The sequence below is a fragment of the Besnoitia besnoiti genome, chromosome V (genome assembly GCF_002563875.1).
Source record: "Besnoitia besnoiti strain Bb-Ger1 chromosome V, whole genome shotgun sequence".
In the NCBI taxonomy this organism is placed as follows: Eukaryota; Apicomplexa; class Conoidasida; order Eucoccidiorida; family Sarcocystidae; genus Besnoitia; species Besnoitia besnoiti.
Genome location: NC_042360.1, coordinates 424,451 through 448,588, shown reverse-complemented (window position 1 = coordinate 448,588; position 24,138 = coordinate 424,451). Strand labels below are relative to the sequence as shown.

At 58.1% G+C, this 24,138-nt stretch overlaps 2 protein-coding genes across 2 annotated transcripts; one reads left to right on the top strand and one right to left on the bottom strand.

Annotated features, from left to right (window-relative positions):
• Window positions 1–5,383: 5,383 nt before the first annotated feature.
• Window positions 5,384–13,372, bottom strand: BESB_058850 (dihydrouridine synthase (dus) protein; the record flags this gene model as incomplete). Its single annotated transcript, XM_029364299.1, has 13 exons — window positions 5,384–5,635; window positions 5,995–6,204; window positions 6,324–6,493; window positions 6,914–7,044; window positions 7,242–7,386; window positions 7,663–7,757; window positions 8,148–8,213; window positions 8,404–8,468; window positions 9,092–9,487; window positions 9,536–9,699; window positions 10,091–10,202; window positions 10,742–10,912; window positions 11,573–13,372. The coding sequence occupies 13 exons, from the start codon at window positions 13,370–13,372 to the stop codon at window positions 5,384–5,386; spliced, it is 3,777 nt and encodes a 1,258-aa protein (XP_029219007.1).
• A 2,107-nt stretch (window positions 13,373–15,479) lies between these two features.
• On the top strand, window positions 15,480–23,445 carry BESB_058840 (uncharacterized protein; the record flags this gene model as incomplete). The annotated part of the gene is made up of 13 exons (XM_029364298.1): window positions 15,480–15,505; window positions 15,841–15,967; window positions 16,309–16,584; window positions 16,865–17,141; window positions 17,363–17,608; window positions 17,966–18,273; window positions 18,658–18,855; window positions 19,147–19,277; window positions 19,618–19,852; window positions 20,066–20,483; window positions 20,919–21,412; window positions 21,580–22,152; window positions 22,633–23,445. 13 exons carry the CDS (start codon window positions 15,480–15,482, stop codon window positions 23,443–23,445), a joined length of 4,122 nt encoding a protein of 1,373 aa, XP_029219006.1.
• Window positions 23,446–24,138: the final 693 nt, after the last annotated feature.

Below are 24,138 nucleotides of genomic sequence, written 5' to 3'. Positions count from 1 at the left end.
CGTGCAAACTCTTGCCTACCCGCAAAATGGCGAAACCGCCTATGGTTTTGGGCCAGATAGTGCGTACGATGTGAAATATCTAGCTGAGCCAAAGCTGGTTGTGCCCCGGCGGCACTCTTCATATTTTCGGTCTCCTTTTTCGAATTGGGAGGGCGCGTGCCCGCCAACGTTCGTGAGTCGAGGCATGCGCGGGGTACTCAGACACAGGCTCTCGTGCTGGCTACAGTCTGCTGCACTCAGACCATGAAACACTCGGCCCTGAGGAACGATCCCGCAATTATATATGTGTCACCTGTCTTGCGGTGTCTGCTTTAGCAGCCTTTGAGTCGCCAACGTTTGCTTAGCTGTGGTCGAGACACGAGCGAAGAGCAGTTGGAGCGACCCGATGCGGAATGCCGAAACGCTCTAACGCTCAGTGTAGTGTGAACAGTAAAAGGACGAGCGTTATTTTTATCGATGGATCAGCCACTGTAAAGGCCGCAACTAAGGGTATGTGCGTCACTTGCCTCCTCGGTTTCTGTTCCGAACCCGTCGTTCCCGCACTGGTTTACGCACAAACCTACCTCGTAAACTCCCAACCCCACTTGGTACCATAAATCCTGGATTTCTCAATGGCATTCAGCCTCTCAGCTCCCCCCGACGGTGTATCCAGCGGTTTCCTGGGTGTTTTTCGCCACCTAAATGTACCGAAGATGAGGCGGACTTTTCGCATCGCTAGCCGCGTTGCGTACCCAGCTGAGGTATCAGTAGGTTAGTGCCCGAAACGGATACGATGAACGACATTTCCAAAAATGACGCTGCTATTCGAATTATATGTGACTAGTGCAGCGTGGATGCCTCTTCAAGGCGACATTGTAATCTCTACTCTTTCCATACCATCGCGCTCTGCTTGGTCGGTAGGGTGGCGATTGGCCGCAGAGGTTCGCTGCAGTTACTCTTCTTCAATCTGAAGAGTCAAGTTGTGGACGAGGCTCTGCAGACGAATTCGGGTTTTTTCTCTTATCATCAGTCCAGTGTGGCGCGCGGCGCGTCTTCGATTCACAAGCTTGTCTCATCCGTGAAGATGCAAAGTGGACAACGAGCCTCAAAAGGAGCGCAGCTTGACTAATCCGCAGGCTACCGTGTTCAACGCCGTTGCTTCCTGGTTTGCTTCATTGGAGGTTTCGCCGTCACTGATAACTCTTGTGGCGTCACTGCTAATGTCTGCCTCTGGACACCACTACGGACACCTCACTGTCAGCTACGTGAAGCGTGATCTCCTAGTCTTCGTCGAGCGGGCACCAAACTCGCCGCTTAGTAGCCAGTATGCAACTTCCACGTGCTAGCCATCGGCTGCCGCTAGCAGAGGACCGCGCCGGGGTATCTCTTCTGATCGGTTTGTGGAGGGCCCCGGTCTGACGAGTAACCTGTCTGAACGACTATTGCGCCAGCGGTACGGCGGAAGGCCGCTTTGTCGTGCAGTGACTGGAGCCAATGCCGGAGTGCCTACTTGTAGGTGTTCTGTGATTTGCTCGGTTCCTCTGAGTAATCACTCTACAACGGACACGCACGCCTGAAGGACACCAAATAACAGGGCGCGTCCATATTTCAAACGGGGTGCCAGATTTTTCGGCTCGGCAGATACGCAGTAAGGCCTCACAAAATTCGCACCGTACAGCGCCACGCTGAGCCGCCTCGAAACACGGCCGGCCATGCTCCGTCCTGTGCCTGAAATTTCGGAGCATGGTTCTGCTGGAGTGCCCCTCTTCTGTCAGCTCTGAAAGCAGATTGACTCTGGATCTCTGGATGATATTCTCAGTGTTACAGGATTCGTTGTAGAGTACCTCTGGGAGGTGTACTGGATATGCAACTCTGGGATTTTGCCCGGCGTTGATGAAGACGTCGCTCGAGACGGCAGTAGTAACCGCCGCCATCAGCGCACCACGCAACACAAGCCGATCGGTTGCATAGCTTCCATGCGATCTACGTGCTACTAGCGTGCCTACTCGGCGGCTTTCAAAGGTGTTTAGGCAGACTGGAGGAAACAACAGGCGCCCGCGACAAGTGGGGACATGACAAACCGTTGTCATTCATACTCGGCGCATTGTTGAAACGCACATGATTTCTCATGCGGTTCACCCTCCAAGTCCTGAGGCGTCCAGCAGTCGAGTACTATCATATTGCAGCCTACCCTTGAAACACCGAATATCAGTGCAGGTGCTCTTCTCGCGTGAAATCAGGGATATACCGCGGTAAAGTGGGACACCCGAGCAGGGAGGGCTGTCCCCTTTAACCCGGTGGACAGGTCTCGTATAGAACCGACATCAGCTTCCTGTAGCATCCTTGGTTGTGCGACTCGTTCACTATCTTTTCTCGGAGGCGGAGAAAAATCTGGAAATCAATAGGAAAACAAAGCTACAGCATACGTTGCTGAACTGAAGCGCCAGTAGGGAGGCGCAAGGGGGAAGGCGGTATACGCTGTAGCGGAGCAGCGGTAGGCAGACAATGCGTAACGGCTGCATCGTCTGCCTACCGCTCGACCTCTCGAGCCATCGGCGACTCATCAAGCACTGGCGGCGAAACTCTTCATCGGGCTCGACAGGACATGCCACATTGCAGAAACGTCGTGGGAAAGCCAGCTGCGAGCCTCAGCCTTCCGCGGGGCGGTTGCACCCAAGGCCGGCGACAGAGAACCCTCGCCGATCAGTGCCAGTCGCCTGAAGCCCGAATCTTTGGTTTTTTCAAATAGATCTTGCAAATGTGGATGTCAACCCCGAGAAACCAGTGTGGCCGGAATCTTCTTCAAGTCCGCCCTCGTCTCATGTAAACCAGAACGTATTCCCTGCTTCACGCAACTTTTTTTTTGAATCGTACATTGCGATGGATCGAGTGGCTTTGCTGTAGTGGGGGACCGGGGCAGGTATATGGTTGAGAAGCATTCTGTGAGGGAGAACTAATGAGTCGAAGACAGTGTACGATTTGGCGACCGTCCTGGGGGGCGCAACTGCTCTGCCCCGCAGGCGCGGTCCTCTCGGGAGGGAGCTGCGTTCCAGACGTGATGGTGTCTCGCTTGCCGTATCTTTCACTCACGGGGGTCAACCCGTTTCTTGGGGCAGTAGCCATGATGCCGCAAGTCTGGGGGGGGCTCGCAACCGATTCAAGCACTGCCAGCAAGAGCCTGGCACTATGCGTTCCACTGGGACGAATATCGGCAGACAGGCGTTCGTAGGCACACGGAGGGTTCCGTTTCTTTGTATCGCTCAGGTGCGGTGTGCTAGCTTTGCATATGTCACCGTGTTGGGAGTATCTCAGTGCCGACCACGCTGGCAGCACCCCTGGCGCACATCCGCTCAATAGCAAGACCATCCCTACACCAGGATCGTCGTATTTTGCCGAGCTGGAAACTGGCGAGTGGAACATGCATTGTGGTGTGGTCTCCCTGATCACACACGAATAAACGTGGAGCCCCCGGCATCGATCAGCCGATGCATCTCGCGTAGCTCTAACGATAACTCTATGTTCTGCTCATCAGGCGATATGCAGCCTGTGAAAGGCCTCTTGCGGCGGCATGCATAACTTGCCCACTGAATCGGAGCGTGAGGTGTGCTGGGCGTTCACTTCTGTGGAGGTTCAGAAATCAGCGACGTGCAAACGTGCTGCCTCCCTGGCCTTGTCACTCTTGCAGTTCATAATATAGTGGTGACTGCAGTAAAAGGACAGTGCTGTGCAGGCAGGCATGCTGTTTCCGGATGGTTTGTCCACGGGAAGGTGGCTCCATGTGACCGCTCACCTCTCCGCGTCACTTTCTTTGTACTGGGAATGTCGAAGCCCTCACTTGCTGCGCAGCAGCACAGCAGATCTGGTTGTTCCATCAGATGGTCACCGTGATTGAGGATACCTGGAGGAGTTACACATATGGCGGACCGATGCCAGTGTCTGGCTTTACCGGAAGTAGAAGTACCCTACGCAGGCGGGAAAGGACTTCCGGTTTCACGGCGTCATGAGGTGTTTGCGCCCCTTCCATTATCCTTTCACCCCTAGCCCATCCACCGCTTGTGATAGCGACAGCAGCCGGATTCGTTCAGCTGTTGTACTACAATAGGGTCATTACTGGGCAGCTAGTGCCTCATTCGACTGAAATACCGCGCCGCCTCGCGCCATGCCCACCGACCGAGTCCGAAACTTCAGCCCTCGTGGGCGTTTTGCCAAAGGCGCGGACGACTGCATTCGAGGAGGGGTGTTCGGCGTGGGAGGCACGCGGGCGCCAGGCCTCGAGGCAGCGAAGCCCTCACGTGATGGACCGCCTAGCCGATAACGTCTGCTTCAAGGGGTATCGCTATTGGGGATTAAGGGGTTGTCGGTAGTCGGCAGGAGTGAGTGGTTGTTGCCCGACCCGGACTGGAATTAGCGGTGGTGTTGCAGTCGGAATGATTAAGCTCGATGTGTTCGTTTGGCTTTGGCAAGTAGAGGTTCTGTTGCAAGATCTATAGACATGATGTCGAGGACGGGGGGAGGTTGTCTCGTAGTTTGAGCTGCGCCCCCTTTACGCGCTGAGTTATTACCAAGGCGCGTGAGGGGTGTTTGTGAAAACCACTGCTGCACCTTACAATACATGGGCGAAATGGTCGCGCTTTCGGGGTTCGGGCCGCATGTCTGAGTAGGAAAGCTGGTCATAACCTGTTGTTGGGGAGCTACGCGAGCTTACACACGCATATATGACAGCATACGGATTACAACACACGTGATACACGTGTGTCTGCATTCTCTGCTGGGAATTCTAGGCGTAGCACGTACGATGCACGAAGCAACCGCCGCCGCCGTCTTACAGCAAGCGGCTAGCGGGTGAAACGGTGCCCTCGAGGCGCGAACGGCAATATTCATATCCCCTGCGAATGCCTTTTCACAATGTGCCGTTTGTTCATGGATGTCACGAGGGAAGACACTGTCGTGGTTTTATACCGGCATACCGTAGCGTCTACTGACTTTTTCCCTTGGAGACGAAGCACTGCGAAGAACCATGGGTGTATGGCTCTGGCTCGCAGACGGTTCCACTACGCACCTGTCGGACGCAAATCAGTGATAATCACGTGTTTCCTGCCACTGCCTGCTGTGACAACCAGGGCAAGCCGCTGAGGCTGGTGCGCTATGATGCTCACATTCAGTGCACACAGCCACGAGTGTCTGACAACAGTAGGAATCTGCGTTGTGTGCGAGCACTTGGCTGAAATACAAAAACGTGCATTGAGACTTGGAGCCGAGGCCCGATGGTGAGCTCTTGACTAGACAACGAGGAGTCCCGGGCGTTGGAGTCCGGCGCATTCTGCGTGCCCATCCTCATCAGGTTGTTTAGACTTGTGGACACGCAATATCAGGTTATCGGATGACGAGAAGAGACGAGGCGCGATCACTGACCGCAGCCCTCGCACCCATTCACACTGCGAACAATTCGGGTACGAAAGAACGAATACAAATCCGCTAGAAGTCCTCGCTCGTGGCGTGTGCGCGCTGTGTCAGCGGATTGCGGGGGTGGGGTCAGCGCAGTGGAAGAGGCAGGCGAATTAGCGATATTTATATACGAATTTGAAGCGTGCTTGGGAACAAAGGAGAACTCCGGCGGAGGTGGTCCCAAAAGGAGGGAGCAAATGTCGATCCAATCCTAAGCACGGAACAAAGCACACCACAGCTAGCCGCGTTCACCTTGACGACAGCATCGATTTACGACGATGTCGCACGCCACCAGCCGGGAACCATACATCAGTGCAAGGCGCCTTGTATGCAGTCTTGGTGTGAACACCCCTTTCATAAATAGACAAGCGCCACAGCAAGGAAACGCATCTGTGGTTCAGAGTATATCGATTAAAGAGACCAGTTGCAACACCACCCCGCTGAAGCCAAGAGGCGTCGTGGTCCCGAGCACCCCTCTCCCAGAACACGCAGAAAACGATTGCGCCCCGCCGCTTCTCCCCACGAGCATTTTCAAAGGACCCCTAATTGCCAATGGCCAACACGCCTTACTTTCACGGACGGACTTGACATCTTTTGTTCCAGATCGGAGCGGGCAACAAACGAAGACGGGCGCCACTGCAGCATCTGGGGCAGGAACTCGAAGAACGGAGGAGGTACGTAGCGGTGTTGAAAGGAGAGCAGTTCTAGCAAAAATCGTCGCGTCGTCGCAACACCTCGACTGTCAGATCCCCAATGTTCCAGTCCAAAACCGACGAATTTCTGCAGACGCAATCGAAGCACCAGACGGGGAAGAACGGAATGCCATGCTGATGACGACGGTCATCCACGCTTCCAAGCTCCACGGAGACCGCAGGAGGCGCGCAGGGTGATGGTCTTACTTTTAGTAAATCCAAGCGTTCAGAAGCGGAAATATCCCAGATTTTTTGCTCGGCGATTTCTGTGAAGATCCACGGTTTGATAAGAGCTCCACGAGCGATCATCAGGCCATCCACGGCCCCTGAGGCAAGGCGGAACTCAAACTCCGGACTACTGAAGACATCGCCTGAACCTGAACAACAAAGGACACAGTTCGGTGAAGAGGGTCTCGAGAGGTCGACCGACGCGCCCACCGACGTGGCTGATAAAGCGGGCCGTGTGAGAGTGTCTCGAAGACTTGCCTTGCTTGCGAATGCGAACCCACGGGGACGGCCATAGAGATGTGGGCGCGCATAGAGTCGCGCCAGTGCGTGCGAAGGAACCAAACGAGCGAAAAGCACATGGTCAAGTAGGCACCCAACGTGAGACTCATCGTTACCGCAACTAAGATCCTTCTGCAAATGCTTCTGGAAGCGGAAGCACTGGCATGCGACAATGGATTTGTGGGGGCGGCTAAATCCCGTCTCACCCGCTAGTTTGAGGGCTGCACGCTCTGTTGTCCACCCTCGAATGCAGACCTCTTCCCTTTTCTAAACTTCTCCTGGCCGCATACCGATGATAGGAATAGATGCATCCAGCGTCTCTCGACACTGTGCAACATATCGCCAGTCGGCAGCCTTTGTGTACCGCTGCTGGGCAGTCCTTCCGTGGATGATCAAGGCGGCGGCCCCTGCTCGTCCGATCCTACCAATTCAGTCAGAACAATCCAGGCTTTCGAGTGAGGACAATGCGGCATAGTTAGTGAGGATAGCTTGGCTACAAATGGGTGTTTTGTCCAGAAAAACAGAGTACCCTAGGCAACGCCAGTCTAGACGGTGCAGTGCAACAAATGCATCGAAGGGTCGTTTGCGGCGACCGCCTGAACAATTCCGTCCGTCTACCTTTGGATGAAGGAATGAAGGACCTGATTCTTCCCCTGGTTCGCCGTCCGAAGTTTGACTGTGAGGGGGATCTCGGGGTGCCGCATCGTCATGCCCTCGACAACAGCCTCGAGACGAGCAGGGTGGTCTATCATGCAAGCGCCAGCTGAGATGACAACGGGGACAACACTACGCCCAGAAAAGGTTACAGAGGACGTACAACGAAAAAGTGGGCAAATTGTTTTCGCACGTCGAGTGTAGTTGGTCGGGAGACACCATCGACGCTCCATTCCCAAGCAGACAAGCTGCACTGCAGGAAGCCCATGCGCAAGCGACATAATTATATATGTATATATTATTGGCGGTCGCGATAGCTGTGGATTCCGGTGACAAATAGTGAGAGCATGGGACCAGTGGCGTAGTTCATTGAAAGCCACTTTACCTCTGAAGCGACGGTGAAGCTGCACTAACGGACAGGCAGCATTTACGTCGACGAAATCGCAAGAGACCTCTTCACTTGCCAACAGATCACAGCACCTGAACGCCACGCGAACACAAGGACAGAGGACGACCAGAGAGGGCGGCGGCCAGCGGGTGAAGCGCGATGCGTCCGAACGAGAACTGAAGCAGCATAGGATCAGAGAATGTCCAGCGCACAACTCAACAGCATCCGTAGCATTTCACGGCGCTTGCCGCACTGCAGAGCGGTTACGAGCGCAGCATAGTGCACAAGTCCGGACTGTGTCTCCGCACACGAGTGGGTGATCCCGAGCCACAACAGGCGTCTAACGGCCTCAAAGCCTGCGGCCTGTATCCGCTTTTATCTGAACGATCATATGCACGTGCGTGCTGCACGCAGCAAAGCTTTCCTGAGAGGCGGTGCACCAGCGGGTGCGCATGTCCGAACTGTAGGCAGGAGGCACTCACGCGTTCATAACATCGGGACACCCGCCAGCGAGCTGGACGCCGAAGAACTTCTCGCTCTTGTGTCGCCTGACCACCGTGGAACAGCAACAACGGCAAAACATCTGCTACGCACGCATCCCACCTCGCCAAGTGACTGTTCGTTGTCTTGCTGCCGCGTGCACAGGAAAACGATTCGTTCAGTGCAGGGACGGGAGGCACGTAAGCAGGCGAGCAGATAGCGGAGGACCTGGCGGACGATCTTGGAAATGTGTCTTACTTGAGAAGAGCAAGTTCTGAGTGTTTTCCGTCCGCGACTGATTTCGCCACAGCCATCTCCGACACCTGAGCACGCGCCGCAGGTACTGTCCTGTTTGAGATCGGACGCTGTCGCTCCCTACGCTACAGCAACGCGTCTCACCCATGCACCACGCGGGTGGGGACCCGCGCCCCGCCTTCGACACTTTGCTAATGTCACATTCCGTCTCTTTCACCTCTTCTTGTTCTCCCGCGTCAGGCATTCAGCCAGTGTGTCAGTACGTCCCTCCATGGTGTTTGTTTCTAGTGACTCTATGGGTATCGTCACCGTCTATCTCACTCCCTGATCTCTTCCGTTAAAACTCAAAGCGTGCCCCCGGCGAGAATGTTGGTCTCTGCCCACGCCACCCGTTCAATACTCAGCTGGAGAAAAAGATATACAGCCGTTACGGCTGCCCCCTCCTCAATATGACCGCCCTCTCACGCACTAATTTAATTTTGAATTCCACGTCAACGGACCCGCGCCAGATTGTGCCGCCTCAGTGGCAGTCCTGCCAGTACAGGGGCCCTCAGTTTCTTGAGTGTGCCTCATGGCGAGCTGTGGAGAAACGGTGTTTGCAGACACGAACGAAATCTGTTCTTCCAGTGTGTTCGTATCTGCAGCGTACGCGCGTCGCGTTTTCCGCGTTTCTGCAAGCGAGGATTCATACCGTGACTTCAGCTCCTAGCTCTACGCAGAGACGCCTGAAGGGCAGGTTTCCGACAGTTGTAAGCGGCGCTAGAATCAGCCTGCGGCCCTTGCCTCGGGGGCTGTCGACAAGGCGCTTTCGAAACTTCTCCTGAGTGAGGGCGCGGCGCTCGCGAACCGAGAGGGACGAGAGCGACCCTACACGGCAGGACTCCTGCTCGTGTGGTCCTGACTCCCCAGCCGGCGAAAGACAGGAGGCAGAAGAAGAACCCGTCGAACTGGATGTCATGGCAGATGTCGACGGACGGGGAAACGGGGCAGTAGAGACAGGTGGAGTTGACGCCGGCAAAGCCGGGGATGAAGAGACGCTTGGGCTTGGTGATCCCGACAGGTAGGACTGAGGAGAATTCCCGTTGTGCTCGAGGCCATTCAAGGTTGCTTCGGGCGCGCCCGTCTTCTGTGCCGCTCCCGCCTCTCGCTCGGAGTTAGCCCGTCTTCGGCTCTCCTGTATTATACGTTTTGCAGTAAACGGGCTCAAAACATTCTGCTCTTCGTCAGTGTGTAGCCGCCGCTGAAGCGCGTCCAAGTCCTCGGGGGTCACCCGGCGCCCATCCGGGTGGATATTGTAGCCTACAGAAAAAGATTCGTGCCGCATGACGCCAGCAACGAAGGAAGAGACCTTGACACGCATGAGGACGCAGCACGGCCGGAAAGGAAACAACAGCAGACGAGAGAAGAAGTCTTGCGCGGAGCCAGAAGCTGAAAACGAAAGTAAAGCAGAGACGCCAAGGGAAGGCAGAGACACGGCAGAGACGAGTCCGGTGCATTAGCCACGCATGACAGACAGGACGGATACACAATTGCGTGTGTGTTAAAACAGGACATAGAGCCATATATGCTATCTGCCCTTGCCCCCCCCCCCCCCCCTCCCCCCGCTGCTGAGCTGAGCTTCTGACAGGCAGTCCTCCTACCAGACTCTGAAACACCAAGTATGACAAGGAATTGTATGTTTCATCGTTACCTTCAGCGTCGATATGAGAGGCGCCGAACTGGCAGCAGATGCCATACGGGCAAAATGGGTACTTTGCTTCCAGGAAGGGACATGCGCGTGTCTGAATATCCGCAGGTCGCGACTGCAGCGCCACCCACAGGGTACAAGGTAGACGCAACACTGTAGGACAACTGAAGGTCTGACCACGGAACTCTAGGAAGGAATGTGGACGCTCTGCCTTGTCCGCCAGTAGGCCAAGCTATATGTATACATATACACGTAGATATATAGATGCATATGCTCACAGTCGTGCTGTGGGAATTGAAACAACTCGGGCCGCGCAGGGAGCGAGAAGGGTCGCTGCGCGTCGTCGCCCCTCACGCGCCCTTTTGCTCCGCCGTGTGCGATCGTCCGCTTCTCCGCGCCCCTGCTCACTGGTCACGTTTTCTCTTCCACGCCTCGTTCGTCTGCTTGCCTCCCAGTTCCGCATACTCGCGTGGTCGCCCCTGCAAGCACTAGGCTTCCTGCGTGGCGCTGCCGCCTCTGCCTCAGGCTTGCGTCGTCGCTACTGCTGCTTCTTCGCGACGTCTGTTCTTCGCTTTCCGTGCGCGGCCAAACTTGCTACACAGCGCCATCCTCCCTCTCGAGCGGCCTACGATCTGCTTTTCGGTCGCCTCTCACCTGGAGGAAAGCCTTCAAATCATGCGGTTTTCTGCATTCGACAGGTCCACCTTTGTCGCTTGCGGAGTTCGCCCTTTCCTCACACTTGCTGTCTTTCTCCGTTACGCTTCCGACCTTTCCCTCCGCGAGGCCTTCGCACACACCGCACCCTGCCATGCGCAGACAGAACGCCTGTGTGGACAGGACACAGAAGCAGCGGCAGCAGCGAAAGGGTCCTGGGCGATGCTGCGTCGGTTGGCCTTCGCCAAGGCTCAGCGTCCGTCTTCCGTCACCAAGGGGTAAGTCTTGCGACAACCTGGCAAGCCCCGCTTCCCAAACTACGGCGGCAGAGACACGAGCTAAAACCCCCCCCTGTATGCGCGCACACCACCAAAGAGGCCGTGAACGAGAGACGACAAGGCTACTACGAACGATGATACAGAGCACGGATCGAATCAGTCGCTGATGGCCTAGACCCCACTCAGGAATTGTCACGAAAGAAAGAATCCCATTCCAACAAACGGTCACTGAACCGTTGGTTCTGGCATCCTTCGGGCGGCACAAAAACGAGCCATGGAAGGCCGAGCGAGCCGAATAAGGAGCTTCGGCGGTCAAGGCAAATGGGAGGCAGCCGCAGGTAAAGCAGGAAAATGATCGGCGGTAAAAGCGCGCAGAAGGGCGCGCGCATCACGGAAAAGCGGACCACGCGGCTCACACTCAGAGGGCGCGGACAAAAACGCTGTGGGTGGATGATAGACAAAGGTGGCCGTTTAACACGACAAAGTTGAAAGAGCAGTTGTCGGGTACCGGCTGGGAAAAGAGACATGGCACCAGCGACAGATTCACTCTCACCTGGGCGTGAGCTTCCCGCCAGATTTGCTGCGTATTCGCTGATCGCTCCGCGGCGCTGTGTTGGCCTCGACGCCGTTTCTGCTTTGCTTCCTTTCCGTCCTCGCCGCGGGGTCGTCCCTGTGTGCCCACGTTTTCTGCTGCACCTTGCCGTCCTCGCTTTCTCTCACCACCGACATCGATCCTCTCCCCCTTCAACGCAGGTTCATCTTCTTCCTCTGCGCCCAAGAGAGGATTAGAGGCGTCAAGCGTTTTCGGGCTCGCGGCAGCCCGCGTGTCGCGCGCTGCCCCCGCCACGCCCTCACCGCTGCACCCGTTTCCTTCTTTGCTGTCTGCCGTCTCTCCCTGCGTTTGTCGGGCTTCTTCCTCAAAAAAGGGATTCCCAGTCTCGCTCTCCTTGCCACGCCCTCCCGCCTGGGCTTCCGTCCACCTCGTCGCGCTCGCCTCTCCTGCCATAGCGTCTACTCGTTCACTAGCCCTGCCTGCGGCCTCCTCGCTCTTCACGGCGTTTGCGGCTGTTTGCAGCTTCTCCGCAGCTGCTTCGTGCGTCTCTACCCCGTTTCGCTCTGTCTTGCCGTCGCCTCGCCCGGCTGACGCAGGCGGCAGAGCAGACGCTGCGGGCGCGACGTCGGGCGCCTCCTTCGTATCGGGGAGGAGCTCCAGAAGTCTCCTGAGTGCACCAAGCCCGACGCCGCCTCCTTCTTTTCCCTGCTGCAGTTTCTGAAGCTTGTCCTCGAGGCGGACCACCAGCTGCAGGTGGAGTTGCTTTTCTCTGTCGTCTTGCCTGACCCCTGCGAAGATCCCTCCGTTTTGGTGAAGCCGCGCCATCGTTCCTGCAGGGGATGAGGCGGCCGGCGACGCGCGGGCTGCCTCGCCGACTCCATTCCTATTGGGCGCGTCGGCTCCGGGGTCGGTCTGCGCTTCGCGTCTCCCCTGCTCGCCGGTCTCGCCGCTGGAATGAGCGGGGGCGCCGAGGTTCTCGATGTCTTTGAGGAGCTTTCTGGAGCGCACGCGCGTCTGTCTCTTGGCTTTCCTATCGTTGGCTGGGTGGCTCGCCGAGGTCGTCGTCGGCAGAAAGGGCGAGGGCGAGGGCGAGGCAGAAGAACCCCCCGGTGACGAACTAGGCGCCGCCGACGGCGACGCGGAGCCGTGAGCGGCAGGGGCCTGTCCCGCTGCGCTGCCGCCCTCGTCTCGAGACGCTTCGTCCTCACTGCCGCTGGGAGAGAAGTTCGGCGCGTAGATCCAGTCCGGCACCATCGGCGCCTCGCCACGCTGCAGGCACAAGGCGGCGTGCGCTCCGAGGATCTCCGGCGGCAGCGCGCTGGGAAAACGATGACGACTGAAGAAGACAAAAGGCGGGAGCGAGGGCGGCGGAGGGAGCGAGGCCGCCGCCGCCTTGCCCGCCGCGGCGGCCTCTCGCTCGCTCTGCTCGACAACGCATGCATACCCGGCTAGCGCTTTCTCGTGGGCGCCTTCCTCTGAGAACGAAAGCGAATCGAATCGAATCGAGCGCGTGGGCGGTGCACCTGCGGCGCCGCCCACAGCAGGTGAACCACCTGCGCAGCTGAAAGCCGAGGCGAAGGGACGCGTCCGCGAAGGCACCGAGACGGGCGCGACGACGGAGGCACACGAATCAGAGCAAAAAGTCGCACGACGCGCGGCTGGCGAACCGGCTGACGAAGCAGGAGGAAGCGCGGCGGAGGAGAGAGGGGAGGCGCACGAACGAGAGCTGTGCGGATCGTCCGCGGGAGGCGTGTCAGAGACCCTCACCGCGAGACTCTGACGGCCTTCACGCGCCTCCATCGCGAACCAGTGAAAAAAACGGAAGAGGAAGAAGCAGCCCAAGAAAAAAGGCCAGGTGACCAAGGACGCCGCAAATTGCGCACACACGCCTATGCCTCCCGAGGCACCCAGGCATCGATATCTCGCGCAAGGATGGCGATACGCGCCAAATGAAAGGGTAGTGAGCAGGCCGTCGGTCCCTACCAGCACTCGCAGCAGCTCAGACCTCTGCCAGTAGCCGGTGGAGGTACCGGCGAATGGAGTTTCGCCGGCCTTGCAGTACCTGCGGGATCGTGCTCCTGCCTCGCCATTCAGAAACCCGACACTCGATTCGGCCGCTCCGTTGGCGAGACCAGCTCCTTGACTACGTGTGTTGTTCCCATCTCTCTACACGCCCTTGGGTTTGCCTCTCTCCGTAACTATTTGCCTCGGTGCGCGAGTCTCGCCCACACGGCTGCTCAGCAGAAGCGCTCTAAAAAGGGTTCTGCGGCGCCTCTGTGTCCCTGGAGCGACAGAAAGGGATGTGAGACAAGCGCGTCTGCGGGGAAGGTGCTTCTTGCGACCTGTGCAGCGAGAGAGCGTGCCGACAGGAAGACTGGCAACACTTTCTCAGTCGGCCTGAATGGCAGACAAACCACAGTGAAGGCGCCCAGAAGGGCGTGAGAAACGAGGCGAGCCTCGGGGGTCAAATGGAAGACGTACGATGCAAGAAATCCGGAGATGAAGTCGCGCAGAGAGGAGACAACGCGCCACCTGCTGGCGTTCAAGCGCCCGAGGTCGCGCCGCGAAACCCCAGGCGACGGAATCGATGCGTGTCAAGCGTAGGGAGGAACGGGGCGGCGGGGAAAGAAAGAGATTCGTTGAGGAGTCGGTTGATTTCTGAGACGAGGGAACAGTCCAGAATACAGGGCTGCGAAAAGACGCTTAACCTTCGCGCAGGTTCGACGCATCTGCCTTGCCGCGTAGGAGGAAAGACGCCTTTCGGGCACTCCTACGCGTGAGATGGACTCAACCGTACGAAACTCGCCGTCCGCGGCGAAGTTTTCGCTGGCAGCCCTCGATGCGGTTGCCCCCGACCCCCGGAGCTGGCGGGTTCCCAGGGTATCTATCTGGTAGCTGTTCGCTGCGATCGTCAGTGTCACGCGATCGCTTCAGCGTGTCTCCTACTACCCTTTACTTTCCGGTAAGTTTGGCTGGCAGATTTCCTGCGGGAACGAACTAGGAGAGGCTGCTGGCTTGCCTTCAGCGGCGTCTGTCTCCCTGGGTGTGTTCGACGAAGCGCGGACGAGACCAGCAGGATGAACTGGGGGGAAGAAGTCCCGACGACAACGCATGCGGGGTGGCGCGGAGAGCACCGATATCGAAAGGGCTGCGGTGACACCGGGGAGGCAGCGCGTTTTCATTGCTGTTTGCTGGCGAGAGAAAGTCGCGAAGTAGGTTCCCGTTCGCGTGCCTTTTGTTAGCGAGCTTCCCACAGGGTTTCTGTCATTTTCCTCCCCGCGGTGCCTGCTAGAAGCTCTGTTTTGCGCCCGATCTCTGCGCAAAGTGAAGAGGCCTGAGAACTCTTCGGGTTCGTTGCTCCCCTGTCGACCTCGCCTGTTGTCCCCACGCCCTGCGACATATTCTCGCCGCGCGAACCCGCGGGATCCCGGGCGTTTTCTCGCTTCTTCACGCCAGTTTTCTTCGTGGCGTTCGCCCACTCGCCCGAGAGTGCCTCGTTTTCTTGTTTGCAGCAGGTACGTATCTGCCGGTTTCAGTCATTTGTGGGGTCCTGCTGGCGTGCGTTGCTCCGTCGTGAGCCGCTAAAGTGTCGTCCTTTTACAGCCATCCCCTCTTTTTCCCCTCTCCGTGAGCCCTGGCGTTCTCTGGAAGCGCGCTTCTCTTCGACTCCTCGAACGCCACGATCCGTTGTGGATCCACGCCACGACGGGCTGACGATACACTCGGGAGAGGGGTGCTGTTGATCGTTCTCTGCCGGTGGCTTCCCGCCAACCTCACGCGCGTCAAGGAAGGGAGGGAGAGCGACGTTTTCTTGCTCTCTTCCCTCTCCTAGGGTGGAGGCGGAGAACATGTTTTGAGTGGCACAGGGACGGGCTTTTTCTTCCCTCTGTTCGTCTCTCTCGTTGCGATGGAGACCGATCTCGTCTGCTGCCGGTAAGCCTTCGCATGGGCGCGCTGCTTAGGCGACTGGGTGAGTGAAGACGCGCCGCGAGAGAGTCCCCAGGGAGAGAAAGGGAGAGCGGATGGGGTTCTGTGGCAGGCGGAAAACTCTGTCAACTTCGACAGGCCACCGGCTCCAGGCAAGAGAGATGGGCATTCTAGGCGCTTCACGCGAGCCGATCTCTATGTTTGAGGGGGCGAAGCACACAGATTGGCAGCGTCGCCGGTCGTCCGTGGATACGCTTGTGCCCTCGTGCGTCTGCGGGGGTTTCAGGTTTCTCGGGTTTCCCCGCACTTTCCTGTTGCTGTGTGTTGCGGACAACACGCAGATGTGTGGAGGTGAAGGCCGTTGGCGTCGAGGCGCTGGCTGCTAGCCCCGACAGCCGCTGGCTGGCCGTTGCGCGGAGCAATGCAACTGTGGAGATTTACGACACGGCGACCAACTCCCTCTCCGTCGTGAGTCTTCAGACGTGTTTCTGGCGGCTCTCCCCAGGCTACCCGACTAGCTAGCTACCGGCACGCCAACGTGGTCGGAGTTGCCTAAATTGCGCGTATGCATCTGTATAGAGGACATGTCTGCCTGCGCGCCCGTGGCGGCAGTCCATTTGGTGGCTGAGTGTTTGTATGCTGACAGAGAGACGCGCGCACGGCCTACCTCGCTGAGCAGGTATGGGCTGAGCCTCGAGTTTTCCCGCGCCTTTTCTGGGAGGATCATCTGTTACGGTTTACGCAGTATGCGGAAATCGGGGTGTCACGGATTTTCGCGCGGCCTGGGCTGCTTGCGTGTTGTGACTCAGCGCCTGAGCGACGAAAGCTGCACTTCGACCCGGTCGCTGCTGTGGGTTCCCGCGAGCCCGAGAGCCGCGGTCGTCGCGTACGAGGCGGCGGCCGCGAAGGCAGGGGAGTATGTGTCGTTCACGGAGCGACGCAGGGCTCTCGCCGCGAAGCGCGGAGCGGAGGAAACAGACTACGAGAAGGATGACTTTGCCTGCGACTTGTACGAATGGCGGCTGCTGACCGCGGGCCTCCACGGCGTTGTCTCCGAGTGGAACCTGCGGACGCTGAGGATCCAGGTACAGGCGAGAGATAGTCTCCGCGGACACACGAGGGGCGCTCGTTGGGGTCCGGAGGAACGCGGGACGGGAGGGGGGGCGCAGCGAGACGCCATTTGGGCTTGACGAGCGGCGGGCGATGCCTCTCGAGACACGGTTCAGCGGAGTCGCACGGCCTGACACTGATTTGTCAGGCTTCAGTTCCGAGAAAGCGGGTCGGCGTCCCGCGCGGCCGTCGACGCATCCACACCGGTCTCCACTTTACTGTTGGGGTGTTGCCGTCCTGCTTCTTGCCTCTCAGTCAGAAACGCCGTCCTACGGAGGAGCAATTTTCTCTCTCTCGGCGCCTCCCCACGGAGCCCCTGCCAACTTCTTCGCGGCCGCATGCGACGACGGCCGCGTGCGCCTCTTCGCCGTTCAGGGTGCGCCAGCCCGTGCGGCTCTGAGCAGCACCAGGCAGACGCCTGCCGCGAGGAAGCACACCGACTCTGATTCAGAGTCTGACTCAGACGACGATGGAATCGAAGGAGCAGATGAGGATGGGATTCTCCTTAAGGCGTCCCTCCCCAAGACTGCCGGTAAGGTCTCCCGTCTTTGCTCGGAAGGGCCTGCGGTGCTTCCATCTGTTCAGGGAGACAGAGAGTACGGAGAGGGAAGAATGTCGCAGATGCTTGAGTTGCGGCGCAGAACTGGGAGATCGAGAGGGGGTTGATCCTGGTCGCGTGCGTGTGGGAGCTTCACAGACAAGGATTTCATGTCCTCATTTGCGCCTAGTTCGTGCGTGTGCGCCCTGATGCAGCTCGACTTCTTTCTGTCTCTTGGTACGCCCCGGGCCTGCTCTTCGCAGCGACAGCTGCGTCAACCATCCTCCGCTTCTCTGCCTCCACGCTTTCTGCCTCTGTCTCTCTCTCCGCTTTCACTTCGCATCTGGGCGCGGGCACGTTCGTCGCGGACGGGAAGATGATTCTTGTGAACGCGTCTCAGACTCGTCAAGTCAATCAACAGAAAGGAGAGAGCGGTGACGAAAAGCTGAACGGCAAGAAAGGTGCGAACCACGAAAGCTGCGTCACCTCTAAAAGTTCACCGCTGCGTGGTGCGATGGCAGGGGTTACGCGATTTAAAAGGGCTCCTTTTGTCGCGGATATTCAACGAGTTCCTCTGTCCGACGGGCTGTCTTCCTCTGCCTCTTTTCTCGCCTCCACTGCGCCATGTTGTGTTGACAGCGCCAGGCCTAGTCTGCGTATCGCAGATACAGATATACGGCTCACTTACTGTGTAGAGGGGCGTGCGCGTATGGCGTGTATTCGCAGCAGTTGCCTTCACCTCGTGGTGATTTCTTTTGAATCCACAGGGCGCCCCGAGCATTTGTCTGCGATCCGTGCGATGCGCGTGTCTTCCTCAGGGTCATCTGCGGCTCCAGTCCTTGTCTGGTGCTTGTATTCCCTCCCCTCGGTCCACCTGCTTCTCAGTGGAGACAGCAGTGGCTGCGTGACGGTATGGTCAGTGCCCACGTGCGTTGCACTCCGCCGGCTGCAGCTGCATGCGGCCGACGTTCTGAATCTGGAGGCGCATGCAGTGGTGCCGGTTGGCGGCAGCGACCGAGAGGACAGGAACGGCGAGCTCAAGCGCTCGCTGCCGAGGGACCGCGCCATAGTCACTGTCGTCTCCTGCGGCGTCGACGGGAAGCTCTCAATAGGGTTCAGGCAAAAGGTGAGTGGCGGCGGGGCGGCTGACGCAGGCAGGAGCGAGGGGAGATCGGGGGGAGGAAGGATTCCCGCCGCTGCAGGGAGTTTATGAAGGAGAGACGAGCGCACGGCGCAAGCGAGGAAATGCGGGCAGAAGGGGAGTGGAAGAGAGCCAGGCGAGCCAGAAGAGGCCGAGAAGAGTCGAAGGCGTCCAGTGTGTGCAGGGTGACGAGGCGCGCAGGCACGGCCAGCCGACCATTGCGCTTCCTAGAACGCGTCGTCTCTCCGGCAGACGGGCCGGGTCTGTCCGTGCAGTTGGTTCGCCTTGTCGGCGACTCTCTGCGTTGCCCGTGTTGGAACTGTGGTCCTGTGGCATCCAGGGTCTGGTCGCTGTGTTGTCGGTTTGCAGGACGGAGACTGGACTGTGGGTCCGGCCAAGTATCCGCACGCGTGCGACATTCGAGGCCTCGCGCTCCTGCCTCCTCCTCAAGGCAGCGCAGGCAATCGCAAGCGATTAGTCCACCTCGCGCCGCCGTCCTCGCTCGTGGCTTGGACTGGCGCTGTCGATGGCGTGGTGCGATGCACTGAGCGGCTCACGGGCATATCTGTGAGTCCGGGGAGCCTGTCCACACATACACGTGCGCGTAGGTGCGGAGTAGGAGTCAGCCACTGCTCGCTGAGACGAGCTAGAAGTCCGACGTCGTTTTAAAAACAGCGCGTGCGTGTGAGCCGGTCTGCGCTGAGTCGTGCCTGATCGCCTTGGTTGAGTCGTTGCCGGCCGGGGTGCCTTTCTTCCCCCCTGGTGGCTCGTTTGGGCATGTGTCTCCTAGGAGTCTCGAATCCGCTTTGCGGTGCGCTCGGAAGTCGTTTCGTCTGCGTTCTGCTGTGTTTTCCCCAGCGCGTGCGAGGCCCGGCGCCCACGCTGCCGTTTGATCCGCTGGCGGCTGGCGTGCTCCCGCACATCAACGTCGCGGCCAGCGGCAGGGACGGTCTGGTCTTGGCCTGCAGTGACAACGGCCTCGAGCTCTGGTCAGTTCGCCGGATGCGGACGAGAAAGCACCGCAGCTCGGAGCGGCTTCTCATCTTTCAACGCTCGAGTGTCCACCCTGGTTCCACATCGAGCAACCTATAAATATATATATATATATATATATATATATATATATATATATATATATGTCCTATACAAAGAGGCATATATATATCTGCATCACCGCGATAGGGCATACTTAGTGTTTCCGTTGTGCACGGGCTATCCGCAGCCGGGCGCGGTTGTTTTACCGTAACGCCCTGCCCCCCAAGTATTTGTGTCGGGCACACGCGTAGAGGCAGTTGGCATGTGCTGTCTTTTTGCGCTGTGTTCGTTCAGGAACATCAGTCCGCTGTCTTCCTCGCCATCGATGTCGCTTCTCTCCTCGTCTCCCCTTGCGTCCTCGACGTCTTTGTCCACTTCGTCTCCTTCCTCTGCGTCCATTGTGAAGCTGCTGCGTGTCAGCCTCCGCGACTCCCTGCGGCCGCAGTGTGGCGATATCGCGCCGGACGGGACGCTCGTGGCGGCGGGCAGCAGGCGTGGCCTCCACCTTTTCGGTCTCCACCTCAAAGAGGTGAGTTCAGACCTCCGCGGGTGATTTTTTATCACTTCACGACTCGAGAACGGCTGTGGAAGGGGGGGAAGACGGGGAGGGCGGAACTGTTGCCTTTGCGCGTCGCTCCACCTTCAGACTTGTGCGACATCGAGTCTTTTCCGTCGCGTTCTTGCCATCGTCTCGCTTCACGCGCGCCCGACCCTGCCTCGTGTGCTTTTTTCTTCGTTCCAGCTGGAAGTCGTCGACGTGGAAGGCGGCTCGGGGTGCGACTCCGTGCGCGACGTGCGAGCTCTCCGGTTCATCAGCGACACTGTCCTCGTCTGCTGCTGCTCCGCCCGGCCGAAAAGCAGCTCGCGGCGACGCTTCTCTTTTTCTTCCCAAAAAGAGGGGTCGACTCACACATCTCGCACGGACGCAGGCGAAGGGGAGGGGGAGGAAGACGCAGAGGGGAACGGCGCGCATGCAAACAAGACTCGCACGACGGCGGTGTCGCTCGCGGCGGCGGCCATCGAGTCCGAGTGGAATGCTGTCCGAGACACGGGAGCCGAAGAACGGTTCGGCTCACTCAGTGGCGGGGCGTACCGCGTTGTCTGCCTCGATGTCTGGCGAGGCGGAAAGGTCCTTGGAGAACTCGGCGTTTTCCCATACCGTGAGTCGTGGTCACTATGAGAAGAATCGATAAAGACTTCAGCTACCCCGTGAAAGGACGGTGTGTTGCAGATGAACCGGGGTCACAGACAGCGGGCTGAGGAAGGGACCCGAAGCCCAAAGGATGCCAAGAGGGCGGATCGCGTGTGACAAATGCGTAGTGCACGCGCACATATGAGCGCCTGAATAGAACAAGTCGACTGAATATATGTATATCCGTGATTTCTCGAGGGACAAAAAGCTTAGTGAGCGACGGCGTGGCGTGTACCGGCTGTGTGTAACTCGTTAGGCGTCCGTAGTCCGCCCTGGTCGCTCTGTCTGCGTCACTGCATTTTCGTAGCCTCCGCGCTGAACTTGCCACGCTTCGGACTAAGGGTAAGGGTTTACGCGCGAGTTTCACTCGTTTCTCGCCTGTGTTGTCTGTGTGCTCCTGCAGCGGTTCGATCCTTCGAGACCTCGGACGACGGCGCTTTGCTCTCTTGCTTGTTTTCGTCGGGATCTCTTGTCGTGGTGTCGCTCGCGGATTTTTCGCCGCTGCGTTTCTTTCCCGCTTTCCCGCTGTCGGCCGGGATGCCGATCGTGTGCGCGTGCTTTTCGCCTTCGCCGAGCGAGGAAGGAGGAGCGGGCGAAGAGAGAAGGGGTGAAAGAAAGCGAAAGATTTGCTTGTTCTCTTCGCAAAGGCAGTACTGCGTGGTGCCGCTGCTCGACGACGAGAGCGCGGGAGGAGAGAGGACCGAAAGACGGCTCAAGGAGGCGGCCAGAAACGCCGACGGACAAGGGGATGTCCATGGACGGGGAGAAAAGAAAATCAAAATCCGACAGGTAAGACTGAGTAGAATTTGCGCGTACAGGGCTTTCTTTCTCGCCGACAGTTCTTTCTTTGTTTGGGCTTCGGTCCCTGGCCGCATGCTTCCTCTGGGCTGCCGCTGCGTGCTTGAGTGAGGGGGTTACGTAGTCATTTTTGGTTTTTTTCGAGAGGCAGTCTTGTCTGTTGGTTGCTGCGGCGTGTAGCCGGCGCCAGATGGTGATGCCTTCCCTGTTGTTCAATAAATGGTGGTCGTCATGTGTTTGGTGTGCATGGGTGATTTCTTCTGCAGATTCCTGCGTTTTGCATTGCGCCGTCCGACGGTCCAATCGTCAGCGCCGTCTGGCTGGACAAGTCTGCACTGTTTTCGCCGAAGCCGGAGCTGGAGGAGGTTACTGACCCATGTTCGCCGCAGTCGTGTGCGTCGTTGTCGTCTTCCTCCTCCGTCTCGGCCTCTCTCTCCTCATCTTCCGTCCTGCTCTGTCTCACTCCGTCTGTTGTCTGTCATCTGCCTCTCTCTTCGTCTTCGCGACTGACGCGCCTGGCCTCCCCGCTTTCGATCCCACTCAGTAAACCCGTTTCTTGCTCCGTGTCGTCTTGTGCTCGGTCCGCTATCTCCTCCGCATCTGCGTCACCCGCCGCGCAGGGCTCGAACGCGCGCGACGAAGACGCATGCGAAGGCCTGAAGAGAAAGCGAAGACGAGGCAAATCTGGAGATTCCAGCGCTGTGGCTTCCTCCAGTGGAAGCAGTGGATCAGAGGCGGAGGAGGAAGAGGCGGAGGAAGCTGTCAACTTCTCGTCGTCGCTCGCCTCGAGCACCTTGACTCGCGGCACTGTGAGCATCCATATTCGACGCGCACCTGAGGTGAGAATGACTCGAAGATTTCACCTTCGTAGAAGCCACTCCGTCGACGCATATACCTCTCTGTATATAGATGTATCTAACCCTGAACCCTAAATATATATATATATATATATATATATACTCGTGTAGGATTGCGGGGAATGCGCACCATTCAAGTGCTTCGAAGGTAGGGCTCAATGCGTTAGCTAGCGCATATGGATGCGGCATTTCAAACTGTTTGCAGGGAGAGCGATGCATATGTGGTTCCTTATGCTCATGCGTCTTTTATGTACACGCGCATGTTGTGATATTTAAGTGGGTGGATAAATGAACGGCCGGTATGGGCGCGTCAGCGCGGAGAAACACCTGACGACACGGGAAAGCCAGCCGTAATGAGGCGGCGTCAATGCGGCCTCGCGTCCCGCGTGGAAGCAAATGTGTGTTTCTCTACAAGGTGTCCGTTATGACTTTCTGACGCCATTTTGTCTCGCTTTTTTTCAGGCGCTCTGTCCACGGTCCCTCGCGGCGGCGTGCTCTTCGTCCCTTCACATGCCGCCGTCACCTTTTTCCGCTTCCTTCGCCTCCCCCCACGTCTCGATAGCTCCCCTGCCCCTCTACGCCTCGGGGCGGCCTTTACGTTCGCTTGCGGTCTCGTCTCCTCTCCACAACGGCGTCTTCGAACTTCTGTCTCCGTCTATGCGTCACTTGCACCTCCTCCACTCTCAGCTGTCGTCGCCTTTCGCAGCAGGAAGGCGAGGCTGCGCAAGGAAGAAGAAGGCGTTCGCTTGTGACGAAGAGTCCCGATGCTCTGCCGCAAGCTCGCCTAGTCCGAGAACGTCTTTGTCTACTACTTGTTCTTCGCCTTCCTCTTTTTGCTCGGGGTTCGCCGCGTTCGCCGAAAACGGGAGATACGACGGCGTGCTGTCGGAGGTCGCTGAAGGGAAGAAAAAGAAGAGACAGAAGAGAGCGGACGGAGGGGACGAAGAGGAGTCCAGGAGCATTCTTGTCGCTGAGCGACAAGCAATGGCGCTCGAGCGGGACAGGCAGGGAGCGTGTGCGCCCCTCTTCCATGACAAGTCCCGGTTCTTCGTCCTGCGGCGCAGCCCTGGCCATGGCTTCCTGTCTCTCCTCTGCGTGCCTCAGCGTGAGGAGAAGAAGAAAGGCAAGCGCGTCGCGGCAGAGAACAGAGCCAAGAAAGAAGAGGAGCAGCAGAAGACTCGGCAAATGCTCATGATTGTCGAAGCCCTGGAGGGCGCCGCGGGAGAGCCCGAGGGCATGCCAGCTCCGTTCAACAGAAAGCGTTACGGAACGTAGAGAAGATGGTCGCGCACAAATTGACGATCTCGCATAGCCGCGTGGTTGTTTCTTTATTTAGGAAGGTGCGCCATGCAAACCTCTCCTCGCAAGTGGCAGGAGGATGGTGCCATACGCACAGCGTCGCGGCGCAGTTTTGGGGTCAGGGAACGATGGGGTCAGCACGGCCCTCTGCTCGGCGTTCCACTCAGCGGAAGTACACCGCTACAGAGCAATCTACAGCTATTTTTATTTGTTTGTATGCCGCTCCCTGTGCTTCGAGGGAGGCGAAGGAACGGGAAAACGGTTCCGTTCTGTTTCGGGGCTCCAGGGGCCCAGCGACGGTGCAAGACGCCTACCAAGGGGGGGGGGGGGGGTTATGTACGGGAAGCGCATGTGCGCAGGTGACGTTGAGGGCGGAGCAGTCGCGGGCAACACGCGCTCACTTCTAGAGAGTGTTTCTTGAAGACGGAGAGGCATGCATGTATTGCTGTGAAGGCTTCAGTCAATGCTCCCCTCACCCTCGGTTCGGGCGCCGATGCGGACATTGGATCTGCTATCGTACCACGGGGCAGGCAGAAGGGTGCAATGCGGGTAGAGGGTGTTTCGATGAAACACCCACGGTCCAAGAATAAGTTTGTGTGCTGCTGCGTGCGCTCTGCATGCATGCCTTTGTTTTTTATTCTGCGTATCGTGGTGAGGCTAATTTCTCAA